Source organism: Chelonia mydas, chromosome 2, assembly GCF_015237465.2.
Source record: "Chelonia mydas isolate rCheMyd1 chromosome 2, rCheMyd1.pri.v2, whole genome shotgun sequence".
NCBI classification, from domain to species: Eukaryota; Metazoa; Chordata; order Testudines; family Cheloniidae; genus Chelonia; species Chelonia mydas.
The window spans coordinates 31,740,098-31,762,242 of record NC_057850.1 but is presented as its reverse complement, the minus strand read 5'-3'; the positions used below and the strand labels follow the sequence as shown (position 1 = coordinate 31,762,242).

General features: G+C 42.1%; 1 protein-coding gene across 2 annotated transcripts in view; it reads right to left on the bottom strand.

Moving 5' to 3' along the window:
* Positions 1–17,784: 17,784 nt before the first annotated feature.
* The window catches only part of NUDCD1 (NudC domain containing 1), a 144,834-nt gene continuing 140,473 nt past the window's right edge, over positions 17,785–22,145 (bottom strand). For both annotated transcript variants that reach the window (XM_007065303.4, XM_037892116.2), the window contains exon 10: positions 17,785–19,575. In XM_007065303.4, coding sequence (XP_007065365.2) covers positions 19,262–19,575 — 314 coding nt within the window. In that variant the 3' untranslated portion in view covers positions 17,785–19,261. The remainder of the gene's footprint in view (positions 19,576–22,145) is intronic.

The window sequence follows — 22,145 nt, the reverse complement described above, 5'->3', positions numbered from 1 at the left end:
CCCAATCTGGGGGATGCTTTCCTCCTCAAATGGGATGCATCTCTGCTATATGCGTTTCTCCCAGTCTCCCTGCTATTGAGGGTTATACACAAAATACAAACCGACAAGGCCAAAGTCATCTTGGTAGCCCCAACATGGCCCAGACAGAATTGGTACTTATACCCATTGCGGATGGTACTATCTTCACCACACACTCTTCCACTTCTGCTTAACCTTCTGTCACAGGATGCCGGACAGGTCTACCACCCGAACCTGTAGAGGGTTCACCTGACAGCATGACTTCTACATGGTTCCATCATGATGAACTAATCTGCTCTGAACAGGTGAAAGACATATTACTAAACAGCAGAAGGACAACCATGTGTAATACTTACCTGCACAAATGGAAGAGATTCAACATATGGTGTCAAAATAAACAGTCGAGGGCTGTTTCTGTCCCCCTACACTTGGTATTTGTATATATATTGGGCTAAAGACATCTGAATTATCCATTAGCTCAATCAAAGTACATCTTGAGGCTATTACCACTTTCACCATAGGATCAACGGGATATTGATATTTGCCCGTCCAATCACCAAACGTTTCCTTAAAGGTATCAGAAACATTTACCCTGAAGAACATGTACCTACCCAACCTTGGGATTTGAAATTAGTACTATGCTGCCTCATTGGGTCCCCATTTGAACCCTTAGCAACATGCTCTCTGATGTATCTATTGATGAAGGTGGCATTCTTAGTAGCTATCACATCAACCCACTGAGACGGTGAGTTAGGGGCCCTCATGGCACACTCACCTTACACCATCTTTTTTTAAAGATAAGGTCACCCTAAGACCTTACCCAAAATTTCTACCTAAAGTATCTTTCTCCTGCCACATAAACCAACCAATCCATCTTCCCTCATTCTTCCCTAAACTTCATGGGAGTACACAGGACTCAGTATTACATACTCTAAATGTCAGGCAAGCCTTAGCGTTCTACCTTGACAGAACTAAGCCCTTCAGAAAATCTTCATTTCCACTGGGGAACACTGTAAAGGTTCCGCTATTTCCAAACAGAGACTATCTAAATGGATTTCCAGGTGCATCCACGACTGCTACCAACAGACGGACCTGCAATCCCCATTGAGGATATGAACTTAGGCCTGGTCTACACTACCGGGGGTGGGGAAAGTGCGGGAGGGATCGATCTAAGTTACGCAACTTCAGCTATGTGAATAATGTAGCTGAAGTCGATGTACTTAGATCTACTTACCACGGTGTCTTCACTGTGGTAAGTCAACAGCTGATGCTCCTCATTGACTCTGCCTGCACCTCTTGCTCCGGTGGAGTACCGGAGTCGACGGGAGAGCGCTTGGTGGTTGACTTATCGTGTCTAGACTAGACACAATAAATCGACCCCTGCTGGATCAATCGCTGCCCGTCGATCCAGCAGGTAATGTATACAAGCTCTCACTACCAGATTCCCATCAACTTCTGTAACCTTTCTAAACAACGTACCAATTGTGGACTTATGCAGAGCAGCCACTTGAGCCTCTGCACACAAGTTCACAAAACATTACACAATTGACCAGAGTTCAAGATCAGATGCATTGCTAGGTGTTACAATGTTATCATCACTTACGCATGCAAATCCAAAGCCCCTTCCATCCAATATGGGACACTGCTCAACGAGTCACCTGAAGTGGAGCACCCACACGGACACTCCTGAAGAAGAGAAAGTTACTCACCCTGTGCAGTAACTGAGGTTCTTTGAGATGGGTAGCTCTGTGGGTGCTCCACTACCCACCGTCCTCTCCCCTTTACTTTGGAGTTCAATTTCTGGACTCTATGGTAGAGAAGGAACTGAGGGGGGTCTGGTCGCGTGCACTAGATAGGTGCCAACAATGTCGTGAGATGAGGATAGTGCATGCACAACCCAGACGAGCACTGCTGCTGAAATTCTCCAATCAAAGGTGCAGGGACACACATTCACCTGAAGTGGAGGATCCACAGGGACACCCATCTTAAAGAACCTCAGTTACTGCACAGAGTGCGTAACCATCTTGCCTTGTCCCCACTAGGATTTTTTTGGCAGTGAAGACATAACCATAGTTTTAACACATTAGGGTTTGTTTTGACCAGCTAACACATGTTAAAATCCTAGTGTAGACAAGGCAGTTGGAGTTTTCATGTTGGCTTGAAACAGGTTTAAAACACACTTTTTTCATAGTGAAGACACAGCCCTAGTGTGGACAAGCTCAGAGAGGGACTTCACTCTTCTCCACTCTTAGCAAGTACCCTCTGCATTACATCCCTCCAAAGGCGTCAGCTATCAACTACCACACTGATGCTAAATCGATTGTGAGGGGATTATCACAATCCACCAAAGCACTGCAGATTAGGGTGACCAGATAGCAAGTGTGAAAAATCAGGATGGGAGGGTAATAGGTGCCTATATAAGAAAAAGCTCCCAAAATCAGGACTGTCCCTGTAAAATCAGAACATCTGGTCACCCTATTGCGGATTGATCTTTAGAGTGTTGACAAGGCCCCACAGGAGGAGAAAATGGAGATAAATGGGGCTCCATTTGGGTGTGGCCTTGTTTAGGCCTGGGAATAAGAAGGGCCTCCTAAACCCAATAAATGTCAGCGTGCCATAGATTTGAACTACAGAGTGGAAACCTGTGGTCTTCACTTGCCTTTTCACCACTGCCTGGAAAGGTTGCTCTTAGTAGGCAGCTAGAGACAGTTCAGTAAAGCTGGCCACTTAGCTACAAAAAAAAAAAAAATCCTCTCTCCTTATCCATTCACAATGTCCTCTGAGACCTCTGGATGGATGGTGCTATAGCACTCAGAACAAGCTTTTACTCTTTCAGTGAGTAGTTCAGGAACTGCACAATGGCTTTACTTCAAGGTCTTTATTATAGCTGTTAAGGGCTTCAAAGGGGACTAGCTCTTTGAAAATGTTTGAAGAAATTTAGTTCATGTCAAGGTTCCTTCCCCACTCTGAACTCTAGGGTACAGATGTGGGGACCTGCATGAAAACCTCCTAAGCTTACTTTTACCAACTTAGGTTAAAACTTCCCCAAGGTACAAATTAATTTTACCCTTTGCCCTTGGATTTCCACTGCCACCACCAAACTTTATCTGGGTTTACTGGGAAACATAGTTTGGACATGTCTTTCCCCCCAAAAATCCTCCCAACCCTTGCACCCCACTTCCTGGGAAAGGTTTGGTAAAAATCCTCACCAATTTGCATAGGTGACCACAGACCCAAACCCTTGGATCTTAGAACAATGAAAAAGCCTTCAGTTTTCTTACAAGAAGACGTTTAATAGAAGTAAAGGAATCACCTCTGTAAAATCAGGATGGTAGATACCTTACAGGGTAATTAGATTCAAAACATAGAGAATCCCTCTAGGCAAAACCTTCAGTTACAAAAAAGACACACAGACAGGAATAGTCATTCTGTTCAGCACAGTTCTTTTCTCAGCCATTTAAAGAAATCATAATCTAACACATACCTAGCTAGATTACTTACTAAAAATTTTAAGACTCCATTCTTGTTCTGTCCCCGGCAAAAGCAGCCTACAGACAGACACAGATCCTTTGTTTTTCTCCCTCCTCCCAGCTTTTGAAAGTATCTTGTCTCCTCATTGGTCATTTTGGTCAGGTGCCAGCGAGGTTACCTTTAGCTTCTTAACCCTTTACAGGTGAGAGGATTTTTCCTCTGGCCAGGAGGGATTTTAAAGGGGTTTATGTTCCCTTCCCTTTATATTTATGACAGCTCACATGCTGAAGTTCAGGTGATCAAAAACAAAAACAGTAATGAAAATAAAATGCTAGACATTTCTAATTCTAGATGAAAGTTTTCAGCAAAAAGCCATTGGTTAACGGTCTGTAAGAAATTCCATTAGACATCCTTATTTCCAGGGATTTGTAATTTATAAACAAATCTGCTCAGGGTTGAAATCCAATGTACAATGTTTTATTCACAGGCAACATCTGTCCATCAGATTTGCTTTAACTATACTTGGCCTGTTTAAGAATCCACAAACTCTTGTATATTTATGTTTTTGGAAAGTGTAGGGGACAATTTCCTGGTGCAAGTGCTGGAGGAACCAACTAGGGGCAAAGCTCTTCTTGACCTGCTGCTCACAAACCGGGAAGAATTAGTAGGGGAAGCAAAAGTGGACGGGAACCTGGGCAGCAGTGACCATGAGATGGTTGAGTTCAGGATTCTGACACAGGGAAGAAAGGAGAGCAGCAGAATACAGAACCTGGACTTCAGAAAAGCAGACTTTGACTCCCTCAGGGAACTAATGGGTAGGATCCCCTGGGAGAATAACATGAGGGGGAAAGGAGTCCAGGAGAGCTGGCTGTATTTTAAAGAATCCTTATTGAGGTTACAGGGACAAACCATCCCAATGTGTAGAAAGAATAGTAAATATGGCAGGCGACCAGCTTGGCTTAACAGGGAAATCCTTGCTGATCTTGAACACAAAAAAGAAGCTTACAAGAAGTGGAAGATTGGACAAATGACTTGGGATGAGTATAAAAATATTGCTCGGGGATGCAGGAGTGAAATCAGGAAGGCCAAATCACACTTGGAGTTGCAGCTAGCAAGAGATGTCAAGAGTAACAAGAAGGGTTTCTTCAGGTATGTTAGCAACAAGAAGAAAGTCAAGGAAGGTGTGGGCCCCTTACTGAATGAGGGAGGAAACCTAGTGACAGAGGATGTGGAAAAAGCTAATGTACTCAATGCTTTTTTTGCCTCTGTCTTCACGAACAAGTTCAGCTCCCAGACTACTGCACTGGGGAGCACAGCATGGGGAGGAGGTGACCAGCCCTCTGTGGAGAAAGAAGTGGTTCGGGACTATATAGAAAAGCTGGACGCGCTGCATCCGAGAGTATTAAAGGAGTTGATGGATGTGATTGCAGAGCCATTGGCCATTATCTTTGAAAACTCATGGCAATCGGGGGAAGTCCCGGACGACTGGAAAAAGGCTAATGTAGTGCCCATATTTAAAAAAGGGAAGAAGGAGGACCCTGGGAACTACAGGCCAGTCAATCTCACCTTAGTCCCTGGAAAAATCCTGGAGCAGGTCCTCAAGGAATCAATTCTGAAGCACTTAGAGGAGAGGAAAGTGATCAGGAACAGTCAGCATGGATTCATGAAGGGCAAGTCATGCCTGACTAATCTAATTGCCTTCTATGACAAGAAAACTGGCTCTGTGGATGAGGGGAAAGCAGTGGACGTGTTGTACCTTGACTTTAACAAAGCTTTTGACACAGTCTCCCACAGTATTCTTGCCAGCAAGTTAAAAAAGTATGGGCTGGATGAATGGACTGTAAGGTGGATAGAAAGCTGGCTAGACTGTCGGGCTCAACAGGTAGTGATCAATGGCTCCAGGCTTAGTTGGCAGCCAGTCAAAGGGTCGGTCCTGGTGCCGGTTTTGTTCAATATCTTCATAAATGATTCTGGAGGATAGTGTGGATTGCACCCTCAGCAAGTTTGCAGATGACACTAAACTGGGAGGAGAGGTAGATACGCTGGAGGGTAGGGATAGGATACAGAGGGCCCTAGACAAATTAGAGGATTGGGCCAAAAGAAATCTGATGAGGTTCAAGAAGGACAAGTGCAGAGTCCTGCACTTAGGACGGAAGAATCCCATGCACCGCTACAGACTAGGGACCGAATGGCTAGGCAGCAGTTCTGCAGAAAAGGACCTAGGGGTTACAGTGGACGAGAAGCTGGGTATGAGTCAACAGTGTGCCGTTGTTGCCAAGAAGGCCAATGGCATTTTGGGATGTAGAAGTAGGGGCATTGCCAGCAGATGGAGGGAAGTGATCGTTCCCCTCTATTCGACATTGGTGAGGCCTCATCTGGAGTACTGTGTCCAGTTTTGGGCCCCACACTACAAGAAAGATGTGGAAAAATTGGAAAGAGTCCAGCGGAGGGCAACAAAAATGATTAGGGGTCTGGAACACATGACTTATGAGGAGAGGCTGAAGGAACTGGGATTGTTTAGTCTGCAGAAGAGAAGAATGAGGGGGGATTTGATAGCTGCTTTCAACTACCTGAAAGGGGGTTCCAAAGAGGATGGATCTAGACTGTTCTCAGTGGTAGCAGATGACAGAACGAGGAGTAATGGTCTCAAGTTGCAGTGGGGGAGGTTTAGGTTGGATATTAGGAAAAACTTTTTCACTAGGAGGGTGGTGAAACATTGGAATGCGTTACCTAGGGAGGTGGTGGAATCTCCTTCCTTAGAGGTTTTTATTTTCAGGCTTGACAAAGCCCTGGCTGGGATGATTTAGTTGGGGATTGGTTCTGCTTTGAGCAGGGGGTTGGACTAGATGACCTCCTGAGGTCCCTTCCAACTCTGATATTCTATGATTCTATGATACGTGTGCATCTGTATCCTAAAGGAAAATTTGCCAAATGAAATATTGCAGGCATTTAATTTACAATTTAGGTTTGTTACTTTTACTATTTTGGAAAAATTGAGAATGATAAAGCTTTTTTGGTTAGGAAAAACTGAGCATGAACAATAAACGTTTTGACTCAAAAATCCTGGCACCCATATTAAATGTGACAAACCTGTAAAGCCATTATGTCAATAATCTAACTATGAAATAATTCTCCACAGATAATGAAGGAATAACTTGCACTGGTTAAGTCTATTGAGTCCAAATGTAAATGACCTCAAAAGAGACAGTTCCATTGATCCTCTGGGTCAGTGATTGGAAAATTTCTTTCAGATACTTTCGTTTCCCACACTTTTTGACATCTGGGACTCAGAACTTCCATCCCTAGGTGGATTGGTACCGAACAAAAGGATGTTGCTCAAGTAAATCTCCCCTTGGAAGTGACTCTGTTACCCCGGAATTTGACATTCCTGCATGTACCCTAGAACTTGACAGTACTGCAGTCAGCCATTTTGTATGTTCAGTCACGGTCAGCTGAAAACCAAATACCACATAGCTAGGAATAATCTTAGATCTTTTTGAGGTAAGGTCAGACAGCTGCATGCTTGCTGTTTGCTAATCAGAATGGAAGGATGGGATAGAGAGTTATGGAAGAAAGTGAGTGAATAGTAATCTTGGTTTTCAGTGCCCCTGACATATTGTTGTTTTGGCTAGAAATACTAGAAATGTTTTGAGATGATAAGCAGTTTGTTGAAATGAGAAGAATTGGTGAACCAGTAGAGGTTATTATGCTGACTCACTCGGAGTCACTATAGGTTATGTGCTTTGTTCGAGTTAGCTATACAAGATTAGGTAAAAGTAAATACCTCGGAGCAGTCCAGAGGAGCTGACATATAAACTCCCCATCAGCTGGATGGAAAGAGGGCCCTGGAAGCCTGGCTGGTGATCACTTGAAATCATCTCAGACAGTAACTATATCTGGGATGTCCTAAACCTATTGCGTGCATGTGTGTGAGAGATTAATATCTCATAAATTGTAGTTTCAGATAAGAGCAGGCTTGCTTGTATCAATCATTTATGAGATGGAAGCAGTGTGGTCCCATTGATTTATTCCTGACACCACCTGGAGACAAACAGTTTATTCACCACTGCTTTGGGTTCTGAAAATCCCAGGAAACAGCTCCACCGTAGCCATTTTGGCTTTATCCTCTTCTTCACCTGGCAAGGCACTAGTATCAGAAGATTCCTTACTCCAGCCGATGAATACAGGGCCCATCAGGACCTTTTAAAGAGGGTGGCTTCTGCCTTGATATCCAGGTGGAAGAGGTTCAGGAGTCATCTGACAGGCTGACTGACATTTCAGCTGCTGTAGGACCTTCTTGGGTAGTGCAGCAATGAATGAAGCTATCCTGGAGCCCACCAAAGTAAAGTGGTGTGCTCTATCTTCCCTTCCCCCCACATCAAAGCAGGTTGAGCATAGGTATTGTGGGGTTTGAGCACTTTTACACCCATTGCCCTACAGGGTCACTGTAGTCTCAGCTGCCAATTAAAGAAAACATCAGGAGTAACAGGCATTTAACCTGAAATCAAAGGACGTTTAAAACCTGTATACATTTGGCAGAAAGCTTTTTCTGACTCTGGCCTACAGCTCAGGATTGCTAACCAGCAGGCATTGCTGGGCACTGACTTTAGCCTCTGTCAGAGTATATTAAAATTTAACAGACAGACTGCCAGATGACATGAGATGAATTTCTCACGATGGTGGATGAGGGTAGATTAGTGGTGAGAAGAAGTTATTCACTTTGCACAGTAATGATGGTTCTTCAAGATGTGTCTCCCTGTGGCTGCTCCACTTTAGGTGTCGGGGTATCTTGGCAGTGCAGATCAAGAGATTTTTGGTAGCCGTGCTAAGTCAGGGTGCACATGTGCAGTAGTCATCTTACGGTGCCGTTGGCACCTCATGTAGTGCGCACATGACCCGACCCTTCGTTCCTTCTCTACCGCAGAGCTCGATGAACGAACTCCGAAGTAGAGGGGAGGAGGTTGACTAGTGGCACACCCACAGGGACACACATCTCGAAGAACCATCATTTCTGCACAAGATGAGTAGCTTCTTCTTCGAGTAGTGCCCCGACTAGCGAAGAGGGTGCTCCGCTTTAGGTGTCTGTAGAGCAGTGCCCTACTGTGGATGGTAGGGACTTTGGAGTTGTATGTGTTGTGGCCGAGAGCACAGTAAAGCCTAGTATAGCACCTGACATAGTGCACTGAGTGATGGCATAGTGTTTTGCAAAGGTGTGCTATGATGCCCATGTGGCAGCCTGCATATAGGGTTGCCAACCCTCCAGGATTGGCCTGATGTCCCTGAATCAGCATCGATTTCCTGGTGACTACCGAAAGCAATCCATAATCTTGTCTTTAGTGAACATGGTGTAAGAGGGCTTAACCTTAAGTGCCCCGATTTAATTGACTTGTCTAGCTGAGGTGATCGCTACCAAAAACGCGACTTTCATAGACATGTGAAGGAGTGAACAAGTCACCAGTGGTTCAAAAGGTGCTCTGGTGAGGCATTTGAGTACTACATTCAAGTCTAATGGGGGTGTAGGTTGTCAGACTTCCAGGCACAGGTTCTGGGTATACCAATAAGGAAGCATCTGGTGATTGGGTGAGCAAAGACTGACATTCCCTCCACCTTGTGGTGAAAGGCTGTAATAGATGCTAGGTGTACTTTGATTGAGTTTATGGATAAGCCCGATTCTTTGAGTTCGAGTTGTGACATTATGCCCCATATGCTCATGATATGAATATGTCATAACTAAGATGTATTTTATGCAAGATGGGTCATGTGAGATATCATTAGAAAGGTTATGATTTACTGAATATGATTATCTGATTTGTATACATGTATCATTTCTATATCTGAAGTTAGAAATATTGACTATGTAATAGTTACAACTATGTTTTCACCTGGGGAACGCCCACCAGACAGTATGCAAACACCCCGGATGGGCCATTAGGAAGGACAATAGAACTTTGAAGATACTAAATTCTCTCTTTCTTGAGAAGTTTCCTGGGATGCTGCTTTGACACTACAGGGTCATGTGATTATGTCACCTGGTACAGGATACCATTTTGCAATGCTGGTATTTTTCCATGGGAAGGGGGTGGGGGTTCAAACTGGGAAACAAAGGATTCCCACCATAAGCAAATCCTATTTAAAGCTGGGGAGTGAGTTAATCTTGGCTCGTCTCCACTGCCTCCCCTCCCAAGAAGGAAAACTGCTGAAAACACCCGAAGAAACAAAGGAACTAAGCTGGGGGAGGCTAGGGCTAAGCCCAGGCGAGAAAGGTCAGCCAATGAAGGGTATACCTGGAGATTTAAGCAGCAAGCAGCGCAGTTTACATTCAAGAAACTCTGCAACCCACATAAAACAACATTTAGGGTGAGAAATTACTATTTGTAGCCAATTTCTTTTATGTATTAAGCCTAGTTTGTATGTTTTGTTTTATTTGCTCAGTAATCTGCTTTATTCTGTTTGCTATCCCTTATAATTACTTAAAATTTACCTTTTGTAGTTAATAAACTTGTTTTTTTTGTTTATTCTAAAACCCAGTTTGTGCAATTCATAACTGGGGAGGTGGGGGAAAGCTGTGCATATCTTCCTCCACATTGAGGGAGGAGGTGAATTTCATGAGCTTACGCTGTATAAATCTCTATACATCTCAAGACAATATAACTATTTTTCGTTTACACTCCAGAGGATGTATGCACAGGAGTGCGGAGGTCTGCCAGATATCCTCTGCCAGTTCCATTATGGCATTAGTGATTGGTAGAGTGATTTTGGAGGTAGTGCATGTCTAAGATTTGCAGTGGATTGTGCTCGTTTTCTTGCACCTCTTCTAGGCAGATGTCTTGGCTGGAAGCTACTCTTTTAAAAAAAAGAGTTCCTGAAATTGTTTCAGGTCATCTACTGTGCTTGGAGGCAGTGGTACAGTAACTCCTCGCTTAACGTTGTAGTTATGTTTCTGAAAAATGCTACTTTAAGCAAAATGATGTTAAGTTGAATCCAATTTCCCCATAAGAATTAATGTAAATAGAGGGGGTTAGATTCCATGGAAATTTTTTTCACCAGAAAACATATTATACTATATACACATACACAGTATAAGTTTTAAACAAACAATTTAATACTGTACACAGCAATGACGACTGTGAAGCTTGGTTGAGGTGGAGGAATCAGAGGGTGGGATATGTCCCAGGGAATGCCTTACTGCTAAATGATGAACTAGCACTCGGCTGAGCCCTCAAGGGTTAACACATTTAATTTAGCCTCACACTCTACAAGGCAGCAGAAATGGAGGGAAGAGATACAATAGACGCATGGCAGTGGCTGCAAACATTCCCTGCAGAAACTGAACATGATGATGAATCTATGCTATCCCACTGGAGCACAACACTCCCTCCACTTTCCAAAGTGTCGCGTGATGCATGTGTGTGTGAGACAGAGACACACACCGTGTGTGTGTGCATGCGTGTGTGTTTGTGTGTGTGTGAGAAAGAGAGAGAGAGAGAGAGAGAGACAGACAGACAGGAGCATCGCCCCTTTAAGTATGCTGACCTCACTTTAAGTATATTGCCTTTTTAAGTAGATCAGCAAGTTGAGACAACAGATGCTGCCAGCAAGCTCCTTCCGTCCTGAGCCCTGTCGTGTCCTCCCCTGCTCTGTGGAGATGGAGTACAGGAGCGGGGGGCATCAGCGGGGAGAGGGGGACACCCTGACATCAGCACCCTTCTCCTCCCCCCCCAGCAAGCAGGAGGCTCCCAGCAGAAGCTCCAAGGCAGAGGACAGGAGCAGCACATGGCAGTGGGGGGAGGGGCAGCTGAACTGTTCAGCAATTGACAGCCTACTGGGCGGCTACGGCACAGAGAACTTAGGAGAGCTGATAGGGGGGCTGCCGGTTCACCCTGGATCCAAGCTCCCACCAGCTAGCTCCAACGGGCTGCTCTTCCTGCAAGCAGTAGACAAAGCAGGTGGCTGCCAAACAACGTTGTAAGGGAGCATTGCGCAACTTTAAACGAGCATGTTCTCTAATAGATCAGTGACAGAATAATGAAACAACGTTAACCAGGATGACATTAAGTGAGGAATTACTTTATGACTGCCTTGTCAGGGGAGGACGATGAGTTGTGGGCCGGAGAAGTGTCTGCATGGTCTGTACCTTCTTCCTTCTCATCTCTCATGTCCCCTGATGCTTCTGACATCTCCCTGTTTGGGGAAGGTGGGGAATGCATTTTTCCTTTGGACTTGGGTTGAGGGCCTAATGTATTGAGCCCTATACACTGCCCTGGAGTGTAGGGGGGATCACTGCTCATGGGGAAGGACACAGTCAGGGTTGTCTGTACCATTGCTGCATCTTGAAAAGCTGGTGAGATTTGGTCCTAGCAGCTTCCCGTGGTGGTCTTCATCCTGTGCGTGAAGCATGGTGGGAGGAGAAACTGCTCCCATGTACTTTCTCCTTTTCATCACTGGAGATGGGCTGGGGAGCAGGAGAAGTGGATAACTGCTCAGTTATTTGGCCCGGAGATTGCTCAGTACTGAGCAAGGGTGATTGCGGCACCAAGGTGATTGCCATTCCTTGTACTGTAGAAAATGCTGTGGCATCGCTTGTTTCTGTGGCAATGGTGCTGCTGGTGTAGATGCAGTTGGTGCCTTTGTTGAGATGGTCGGTGCTGTTCTTGGTCTGTGTGTCAGTGCTGATGACTGGGTTGGTGCCAGTGGGGGTGGCATTGTTGGTTGTAACAATCTCGGTGCAGACTCCTGCACTGGGGTGGTCAGTGCCATGGAGAAGGAGCGTCTCAACTCCGTTCCGGAGTGGTGGAGCTTGGCAGAGGTCCACGGAGGGATGGTGCTGGAGATGCCCAGAACGTCAAAGGTGCTCACCCTACTCAAGCTCGGCACTGAGGAGTGACCTCATTGGGGAAATCTTTTTTCTCTGAGTGTCCCTATTTGGGGAGGTTGTGGCTCAGACTTCCAAACTGTCCAGGAAGCATTCCATAGCCAACACTCTGAGCTTTATCTGCCTTCTCTTCCTAGCCTTGGGCTTAAGGGCCAAACAGAAGGAACATTCCTGGGAGATGTGGGACTCCTGGAGGCAATGGACATACTTGGAGTGACTGTCACTTACTGGTATAGCCTCCTGGCATGAGAGGCAGCATTGGAAGCCTGGCAAACCAGTCATACCCTGCCAGGAGAAGACAAGTCTCCTAGAGTGAAAAAAACGATCTGCACACCCATCTGTAGCCTCAGTGTATCCCATGAGGAGGCAGAGGACGCATGCGCAGGTCGGACATTGCTAGCTAGAAATCTCCGACTGAGGGCTCAAGAGGCACATGTGCACCGAAAGTGGAGCACCTATAGAGACACTACACAAAGAAGAACTATATGGATTGTTAAGGAAACAGGCTTTTGGGACCTTTCACATAAATTTTCTCTTTTTTTTTTGTATGAAGGCAAAAACAAAAAAAACCAAAAAAACAAACATGGCTTTCATGTACTTCAGAAATCCAAAAAGATACAGCACAATTTACAGCTCCAAGAAGCAGATCAAAAGTTTTAGTTTTAAACTATCTTGTCATCTGTGATTTTTTTTTTAGACCTAAAAATGAATTCCTAGACCAGTGGTTCTCAAACTGTTTGTATTGACAAGCCCTTTCAGACAGCAAGCCTCTGAGTGCCTCCCTCCCCCTTTATAAATTAAAAACACTTTTTTTTATATTTTACACTATTTTAAATACTACATTTATAACCCTATTGTTTACAATGAATTTATCTTCTCACCACTTTTAAATTAAGACTAAAACATATTTTTATTAAATAATTGTTATAAGTGGAAGAGGTTTTTTCCCCCCCCCCAATAGTTACTGTTTAATACTGCGGGGGGGGGGGGGGGGGAGGGGAGGAGAGAAGAAACTTTGTCAACATCAATTTTCACAGCAGACTTAGCTCCCCATTGCCACCCTTATGTCCGCACTGCTGCTGAGCTTGGTGTTCAGAGAGTGGCGGCAGCTGGCCGGGCGCCCAGTTCTGAAGACAGCACCGCCACCAGGAGCAGTGCAGAATTGCAGAAGCAATGCCATACCATGCCACCCTTACTTCTGTGTAAGATTTGACCTTTCCACAGGGAAGGGTGGCTATGGCAAATTTGGGGTTGGCTATAGCCCCCACAAGTCCTCCGCTAGCACTGCCCCGCCTGTGTGTCAGACTGTTAAATTATAAAAAAAAAAAATTGTGCTGATCTGTGTTCTGATTGGTCTAAGATTTAATGCTCCTTCAGCTGCTGAACAATCAAGCCCTCTAACGTTGTCTCAGTTCCACCTTTGTAATCTAAAAACAAACCTGCACACACAATACTATAATCCCCAGAGTCCAATTTCCTTAAAATGGTGATAATACAAATATATGTTTTGTTTAGGAACAAGCATCGCTGCATTATACATTTACAATACTTTTTGAAGTAAATACACTACATTGCAACAGAAAGGTGTGTGTAATTTTCCAAAATGCTAGTTTTAAATTATATATTTTGTAGCACTTGCTCTGTTTTGTGCATGCACTCACAACCTGCATGTAATAACCTCACAACCCCCATGAGGAGTCGCCACTACCAGGTTGAGAACCCCTGGTCTAGACTTTTCACCATTAAAAAGGGCAGCAGTTTTTTTTAAAAACTACAGTCCTTTGGTACTTTTGCAACCCTTCTCTAATACTTTGTTAAATCTTATCCTCTGCAAACCTTTTTGTTGCATTTTCCTTTAGGTGGTGTTTATCTGTAGACAAGAATAAATATTTCAGGCTGGAGTCCGTCACTTCCTCTGAGTTGCTTCTTAACTTTACAAACAGTCATACTGAAACCAATGGTACTAATGTAAGTCTGGTAGAATCTCTTCTATTGTATCCATATACACTGCATCACATGACTTGTCACAAAGGATTGATCATTGGTCTACATAAATATATATTTTAAAATTAATCATTTTGTTCACTTTTCTACATTCTACAAAGATGGTCAAAGGGACGGAATGCAAGCCATATGAGCAAAGTCTGAAGGAACTGGGTTTGGAAAAGAGGCGATTGAGGGAGGGGGGCATGATAATAGTCTTCAAATACTTGAAAGGCTGCCATAAAAAAGATGGGAGAAAAGTTGTTCTCTTTTGCCACAGAGGGCAGGACAAGAGGCAATGGTTCAAATTACAGCATAGCAGATTTAGATTAAATCTCAGGGAAAAACGTAACTGTAAGAACAGTACGACAGTGAAACAGACTGCCTAAAGAGGTTGTGGAAGGTTTTCAAAAGGAGGCTGCACAGCCATCTGTCTTGGATGGTTTAGATATAACAAATCCTGCTTCGTGGCAGAGGGTTAGACTAGATGACCCTTGCAGTCCCCTTTAAACACTATGATTCTGTTGTGCTCTTCTCCAGTCAACTGGTACTTCAACAGCTCTTATCCCCTTCCCAATCAAAACTGCTTAGTTTTCTGCCAAAAATAAATGTTTACTACTTTCTTAGCCTTTGTTTTACACCAGCATGTCTACTCACTGGTTGAGCCAGAGTCTACATATCATACATGGCCTTTTGGGCCTATGAACCCCAAAGGCTACATTACTTGTAATCAGCATAGGTCCCGAAGATACTGTACTTAATAAGTGCAGGCAGTTTTGTATAGCTGAAAACCTCCATAGGTGATGTTTTCTATCCAGTCGGGTGTCATGACTGGAATTACAATGCACCTCCTCCCACGTCACTAAAATTACATAAGCACATTAACAATTTTGTAAAAACAAAAAAACTTTAAAGTTTACGAAGTTTTTTTTTTCATTTTGATGAAGGACTAGAAATTACAACCATGAGGGCAGGAATATTGGTACAAACAGGTAAAAGAAAAAAGAGAACTGGAAACCAAAGCAGTAAAAAAAAAAAAAAAAATAAACAAAATGTACATTTGTAGTGGCCATTGAGCTCACAATCTCAAATCTTTTTGACATCCAGGTACTTATTTCTAGGTCCACTTGATGAAAGATTTTCACTCAAAGTTGGGCAGACTGTTAGCTCTGTAAACACATGTTCTCCAGTCGTTTAATGTCCTTTAGATACATCAGCAGTCCCTGAATGCTTGGAGAGGTTTCCAGTTATTGGGGATTTGATATTTTGCCATCAGTAATGTTAAATGAAGAGACCTCTTTGTATAAATCCATTGTGACATCCTTCACAGTCCATAACAAGCACAATTAACATCAAGATGAACTTTCTATATGTAATACATTGTGTGTCTTACTGCTTATGAATACATCTCCAATTGGAGACATGTCCAGAATGCATGTAAGAGCACCAACGGGAGTGGACGGTGTATGGACAATATGGAGAGCTTCTTTTATATGATGCTAAACTATGCCTGGTAATGTATACTTTGTGTAGCAAAGATTACACATTGTACAATTACTTATTTTGCTACATTAAGAGTGTATTTTGCATTGTTCCTGATCATTCCCCAGAAGTGTTCATTTCAACATTCTTTTACCATCAGTTTAAACGGATTATACATTTTATTTTACCTAAAACATTATACCAGTAAAGATTAAAAAATATCTTTTACAGGTTTCAATGGTAACTCTCACTGATCACATTTCTCACCTCATTATGAAAGACATCACAAGATATTCAATATTTGCAAATAGATTCAGACTGTTTTGAAATTGTTTAAATCAATTAAAAGACTCTTCATCCAATAAATTATTAATCAGAGTACTACTCAGCTTTGATTTTGAAATATTAAACAAAACATGACTTAACTGGAAAAATCTTTGTTTATACCCAGTTCTTTATACCTAAGATTTCTCATGTGTTAAATATACATTCAGAATTTGACCTTTTCTACTGCTTACACATACAAGGTATATAGTTTTTATATACAAATAAATACATACGAACAGGTTTCAGAAAAGCAGTTTCCAGTTGCAAAGGCAAACACCTGCACACACTTCTAAAACACTAAGCCCGCAGAAACTAAACAGTTTGCACACACACAAATCCCATTTGTCCACAGGGCAGTAGTTAGTGTTTGAGAAGCACAAATGTAGGTATTTGTACTCCCCAGTATACATAATTCCAAAATAAGGCTACATTGAAAAAAATCAGACCCCAAAATGCTCACTTGAATTTAACTGTGCATGTCTGCTCTATTTAACAGGTTGGAGTGCCATTAGGGTTCCTGAAAAAATGAACGGCAAACTGTTATTTGGCCCCAGTAGAACAAAAAAAATAAAAAAATAAAAATGCTAGATAGTCTATAGGTAAGTGTTTATACCTACATTTATCATAGCAATTAGATCTCCCACAGAAGTAAGATAAGAGAACTGAGTCTAGAGCTAAGTAGGAGTTGGACTACTGCCATTGTAATTACATTAATATGGCTCGTAAGTGAGGCAATCTGCACCTGGTTCTCTACATCTTAGACTTTGGGATAATAAAGATTCATAGTTTTACTCAAAAAGCTATTCAAAATCCTTACTGATATGATAGAACCAGAAAAACAACCATTTGTATATAAATGTTAATATATACACTAATGCACAATCAACTGCAGCCTTTATTTCCACCCAATACAAACATTAGATCTGCATAATATGAAGAGAAAAACACAAATTGACAAAAGCCAGAAAAAATCAAAGTTATAGCTGCAATAATGTCCATTATTCAAACCAGCCACAGAAGTAGGAGTCAAAAAGAGTTTCAGCCTCAACTACTAATCTCGTTGTATTAGTCATTTCACAAACCTAGATCCAGACTCTGGCTTGCACAGTGCATACATGCGGGCCAGAAAATAAAAAAACAGCCAGCAGCACTGTCCGGTGGGACAATGCTGACCACTCCAGTTCTTCCTCCTGGAAAAAGTGAGGAACTGCTCTGCAGGTCCTCTGTGACTTACAGTGAACAGAGATGCAACAAGACACAGCCAAAGGGTGAATGGATGGAATGTGCATGTTTAGGGGCATATGCGTATTTGACTCCCTGTCTATGCAATGACCACTCTATGCAAATTGAGCTATGGCCCCTTGCAAATTATTCCTACTGCTTCCAGAAAGAGGCTATCCCTGGGGAAGTGAATGTAAGGATTATCATAGCAAGGATCTGGGAGCACAGCAGACTGCTTTTGGCAGAAGTCATTATGGTGCAGTGCAAACATCAGCCAGAATTTGGCCCAGGTATGGAATATCTTTGGTATTTATATATTATAACCTTCAGAAAAAAATTAGAATGGTTTATTGTGGTTTTAGCAAAAGGAAGGGCACACATTTGAAATGATAAACGGAAGGGATAAAAAGTCATTTTAAACAGTTTTTAAAAGTTTTATTTATGAATGTAATGTTTTAATTATTTTTAACTTGCAGAATAATACATGTTGCAGTCGTACACAGCCAGGCGGAGGGAACATTACAAAAAGAGCATTTAAAATAGATTATTTGCATCTATAACAGCCAAATGGGTTCCCCGACATTTTGTAAATAGCATCCACCACATTTGCTTGCAGGCTGGGGCATTCATAAAGAACTGTACCTTACAAAATGAGAGTGCTCTCTGGTAGGTGCCGAGTCTCAGTCAAAACAAAAACCTGGTACAAAATCAGGTGACCACACCCCATACATTTTGAATAATCACACTCTGCTATGTCGGAGTCTGTGGCAGCATACGACAGATATAAGCCTCAAAATAAAATGAATGTAAAATGGGAATGCAAAAGTAACAAATATGGCTCTGCAACTGGAAACCATTTAATTATGGATTTTTTGAGCAGAAAAGTAGGTTGATTTATATCAGCTCATCAAGGCAATTGATCTTTTAAATAATAAACAATACTGTTAATTCTTCAAAAGGACATGGAAACATATGATTCTATGCAAGTATTCTGAGTGGAATACATTTCAGGGTCCATTCCCATTGTTAACAAGTGAGCAGAGTATTCAGAAAAAGGATGAACACTTTTTTCACTTTAGTCAGTTTTTCTTCTGAGTAAATGTGACCTTGTTTGAAGCTTAGAACGTTCTGCTCCCAAGAGAAAGCTACCAAAACCATTTTAGTTTTTAAGTTTTTAAAATGTTTGAAGATTTAATGGGAAGCACAAATGTGTTTCAAACAGATTACTACAACTGCACATATATAATAAGGTTATTTGACCTGAATCAAAAAATATCCTGGAAAAAAGCAGATGCCCCAACACACCATCATTTAGCCAATGAACCATGATTTGCTAATACTAAGTGAAGACATTTAAACATAAACAGACTAAAATTTTCAAAAATAATTTAAATGGCTCTGTAAAATATCTATTATTTGGGTAAAGTGTGACCTTTGCCTTGTGTTTATGTAAGCTTATAATAAAACAAAGACTTGTTTTATTTATCTGAATAATACCCACAGAGAGAAACTATAGCAATTATACAAAATAGAAATAAGTGAATACTCAAGATCTTCTTGAATGGCAGAACTGTGGTGGAAAAACTATATGAAAAAAACAATGCATGGATGGATCATTTCATACATGCCTCCGGTAACTGATTAAAATACTGCTAGCACAACAGAGAGTTTTCTTGCACTTTTCCATAGAATTGGAAGTCCCCAAAAAATTCATTGACAATGGAGTTGAAAAGCTTTATCCAACTGGGCACATGTTCCAGAGAACATATTTTGGTTGTCCTTTTAAAAATTAAACAGGGTACTATGATATTTTACTTCAACAGTATGTGATTTAATTTTTTAGGTAATATCTCATCATTTCTCAGACCAATTGTGAATACATCCAAGTCAACATGACATATTGGATAATTGATTTTCAGTGTTTACCTTTATTAAAAACAAGGATTTTGTTGTGAGAACAAATAATCTCTCATTTGTAGCCTGAAAGCCCAAGATAGGATCACTGGCTTCCAGGGTTGCTACCAGCTGCTTAGCAACCTGCCCTACTTGTCTTCCCTCCTTCCTGTTGTAGAGAACTGTGGACAGAGGAGTGGGCTGTCGATAGATGAACACTCGACGCAGGCACTCACAAATAGCAGCATAGGAGTAATTTGGAGGACAAGCAGTGAATTTTTTGTCTTGCTTTGATGCTTGGACATAACCTGCAAAGCATACAGATATACAGAGGCAAGAAAGAAAGTCAATATATGTTTCAACTGTGCTTTATTCTGTCATTTCAGAATCCTGTGCTTATATTTTAAAACTAATACACAAAAGGTCACAAAAAGATAAAAATATACATAAAGGACAATTTAGTACTAATGGCTCCCTTTGTCCTCTTAACATTTATCTCTGACACCTCTATGCATGCCCCTCTCTATGCCTGAAGACCTGTTCTTGACAGAGTCATTCTTCCACTGTCTTCTCCTCAGAACATACTTCTTCAGTGAGAACTATAAGGTCTGGTACCACTTCCCAAAGAAACGAGAACAAAACAGCTATTAGCAAAACTCTAAATACCACACACCGTATTCTTCAAAAACGTACAGCACTTACTCTTGGAATACCAAATACTGACTGAAATATCATCTATAGGCTACATCTGAAAAAAATTTATTCTTCAAAACCATGAGTTAAATTGAGTTGGTTTTTAAAGAAATGTAGCACCCTGTGTCACATTGTTTTTGCCCCAACTCATCCTAACAGTAAAACACAGATCCACCAAATTCCCCATAGAGTTACAACTCACTGAATTATTATGCACAGGCTACATCAGGGGCTGAAGAAGAAATATATTCCATCACTGAATAACATGGACAACTGCCCTCTTTCAAACTGATTGCCATCCAATATTTTTTCGAATGGGAGTGAGGCTATAGGGCCGGTCTTAGCAAAATGGGCTACCATCTTCCAAGGACAGCTTGGCTTCGCTCTCATTAGAAACAATGTGAGGCAGTGGCCATTTTGAAAAAGACAGTTCTGTTAGTAGCAGGGACACATTCTATTTCTTCCTGTTCCCCTAAGGTGTCATTACAGGGCATAGTTTAGGTTGTTTGGGTACCTTAGCTATGTATTTCCATACCTTAACATATTTAGATTTATTTTATGTTTAACCCTAACTCAAAACTTCCTGGGTTTGTAAATGCTTGTTTTTTGGAATAAATACAACATTCCTACAATGTCTGTTTTCTTAAGTTACTGATATTTGCTCAATCTTAACTCTAGTTTAACACAGTTTTTATCTGGGAATAACTTGTTACTACTAAGCTAGACAGCCAATGGCACAGATAAGGAGCCAAGGCTGCTCCAAGGGGTAGCCTAGCCCAGCCCAGCCCAGGAAAAGTTTTAATAAAGAGTGTTAGCTAATACATTTAATTCACGTATTTTTAAATCCTAGTGTAGACAAGGCAAGTCGGGTTTAAAAACAATCCAGAGGGCGAGGGAGTCTAGAGCCAATCGCTACCATATCATATGTTGAAATACGTCTTGGCCTGTTTACATTGGGGCTTAAAAGTAAATGAACGTGTTTTAATTAACAATTTTTAAATGCCCTATTTTTCAGTCTAGACCAGTGGTCTCCAAAGTGGGGTGCATGCACCGCAGGGGCTGCGCAAGACCATCCCTGGGGGTGTGCGGCAGGAGGAGTGCCGCCAAAGAAGAGCCACTGGCATGCCGGCGGCTGCTCGGCTCTCGCCGCTCTGTCTTCGGCGGCATGCTGGCAGCAGCTTTTTTTTTTTTTTTTTACTTCCCTACACCTGGCCCTGGGGGTGCGCGATCCAAAAAGTTTGGAGTCCACTGGTCTAGACATAGCCATGGCAGCTACATGGGCCTGGTAGCAGAATACAGACTGCTGAGCAGCCGGAAGAGAAGGAAGAGAGGCCTTCAAGTCAGCCATGGATTTAGAAGGGCAAGGCCAAACACTCCCATCCTTCCATTCAGCTGCAGTAATGAGAGGGGAATAAAACAAGAGTTACTTGTAAGTGTGTGTGGGGGGACATCCTCAAAAAACAACTTTTTCTTTACAGATTCAGAGAGCTCAAAGCCAGAAGAAACCATTAGATCAACTAGTTTGACCTTCTGCATATCACAAGCCATTACATTTCACCGTATTACCCCTGTATTCAGACCAGTAATTTGTGTTTGGCTAAAACATAACTTCCAGAAAGGCATCCAGAGATAGAGAATCCACCGCTTTCCTTGGTAGTTTGCTGCAATGTTTAATCACCCTCACTAAAAAAATTGTGCTTTATTAGGGATGCAGGGACATGGACAATCTTTACCCCACCTCACACACATACAACGGTGACTACTGCAAGGAGAGGGAGTGAAGGCATTGTTCTTTTGGCTCTACTTTGCACAAAGAGGAGGATTTGGCCCACAAAGGATCACAATTCTCCAATCACTCTCTATGTACTGTGGGACTAATTTTAGACCAGCAATGAAAATAGGGAAAAGAAGAGAACAAGACTACAGGCATTGTGTTAGTGAACAAGATGAGCACCGTGGATCCTTTAAAACTACCTTCTTTATCCCACAAGATGCTCACTTACTACCACTGGCTCTAGCATGATATTTTTAATGTTTGGTTGTAGATAAACAAGGTGGTGACGTATGTCTTTTCTGGCAAATAAAAGGTAAACTAGATTAGCACAGAAGTGTAAACTTCAACATGGTACTGTAAATGATAGTACAGTAAGGAGGAAAATGTGGAGGAACAATGATGTTTTTACCC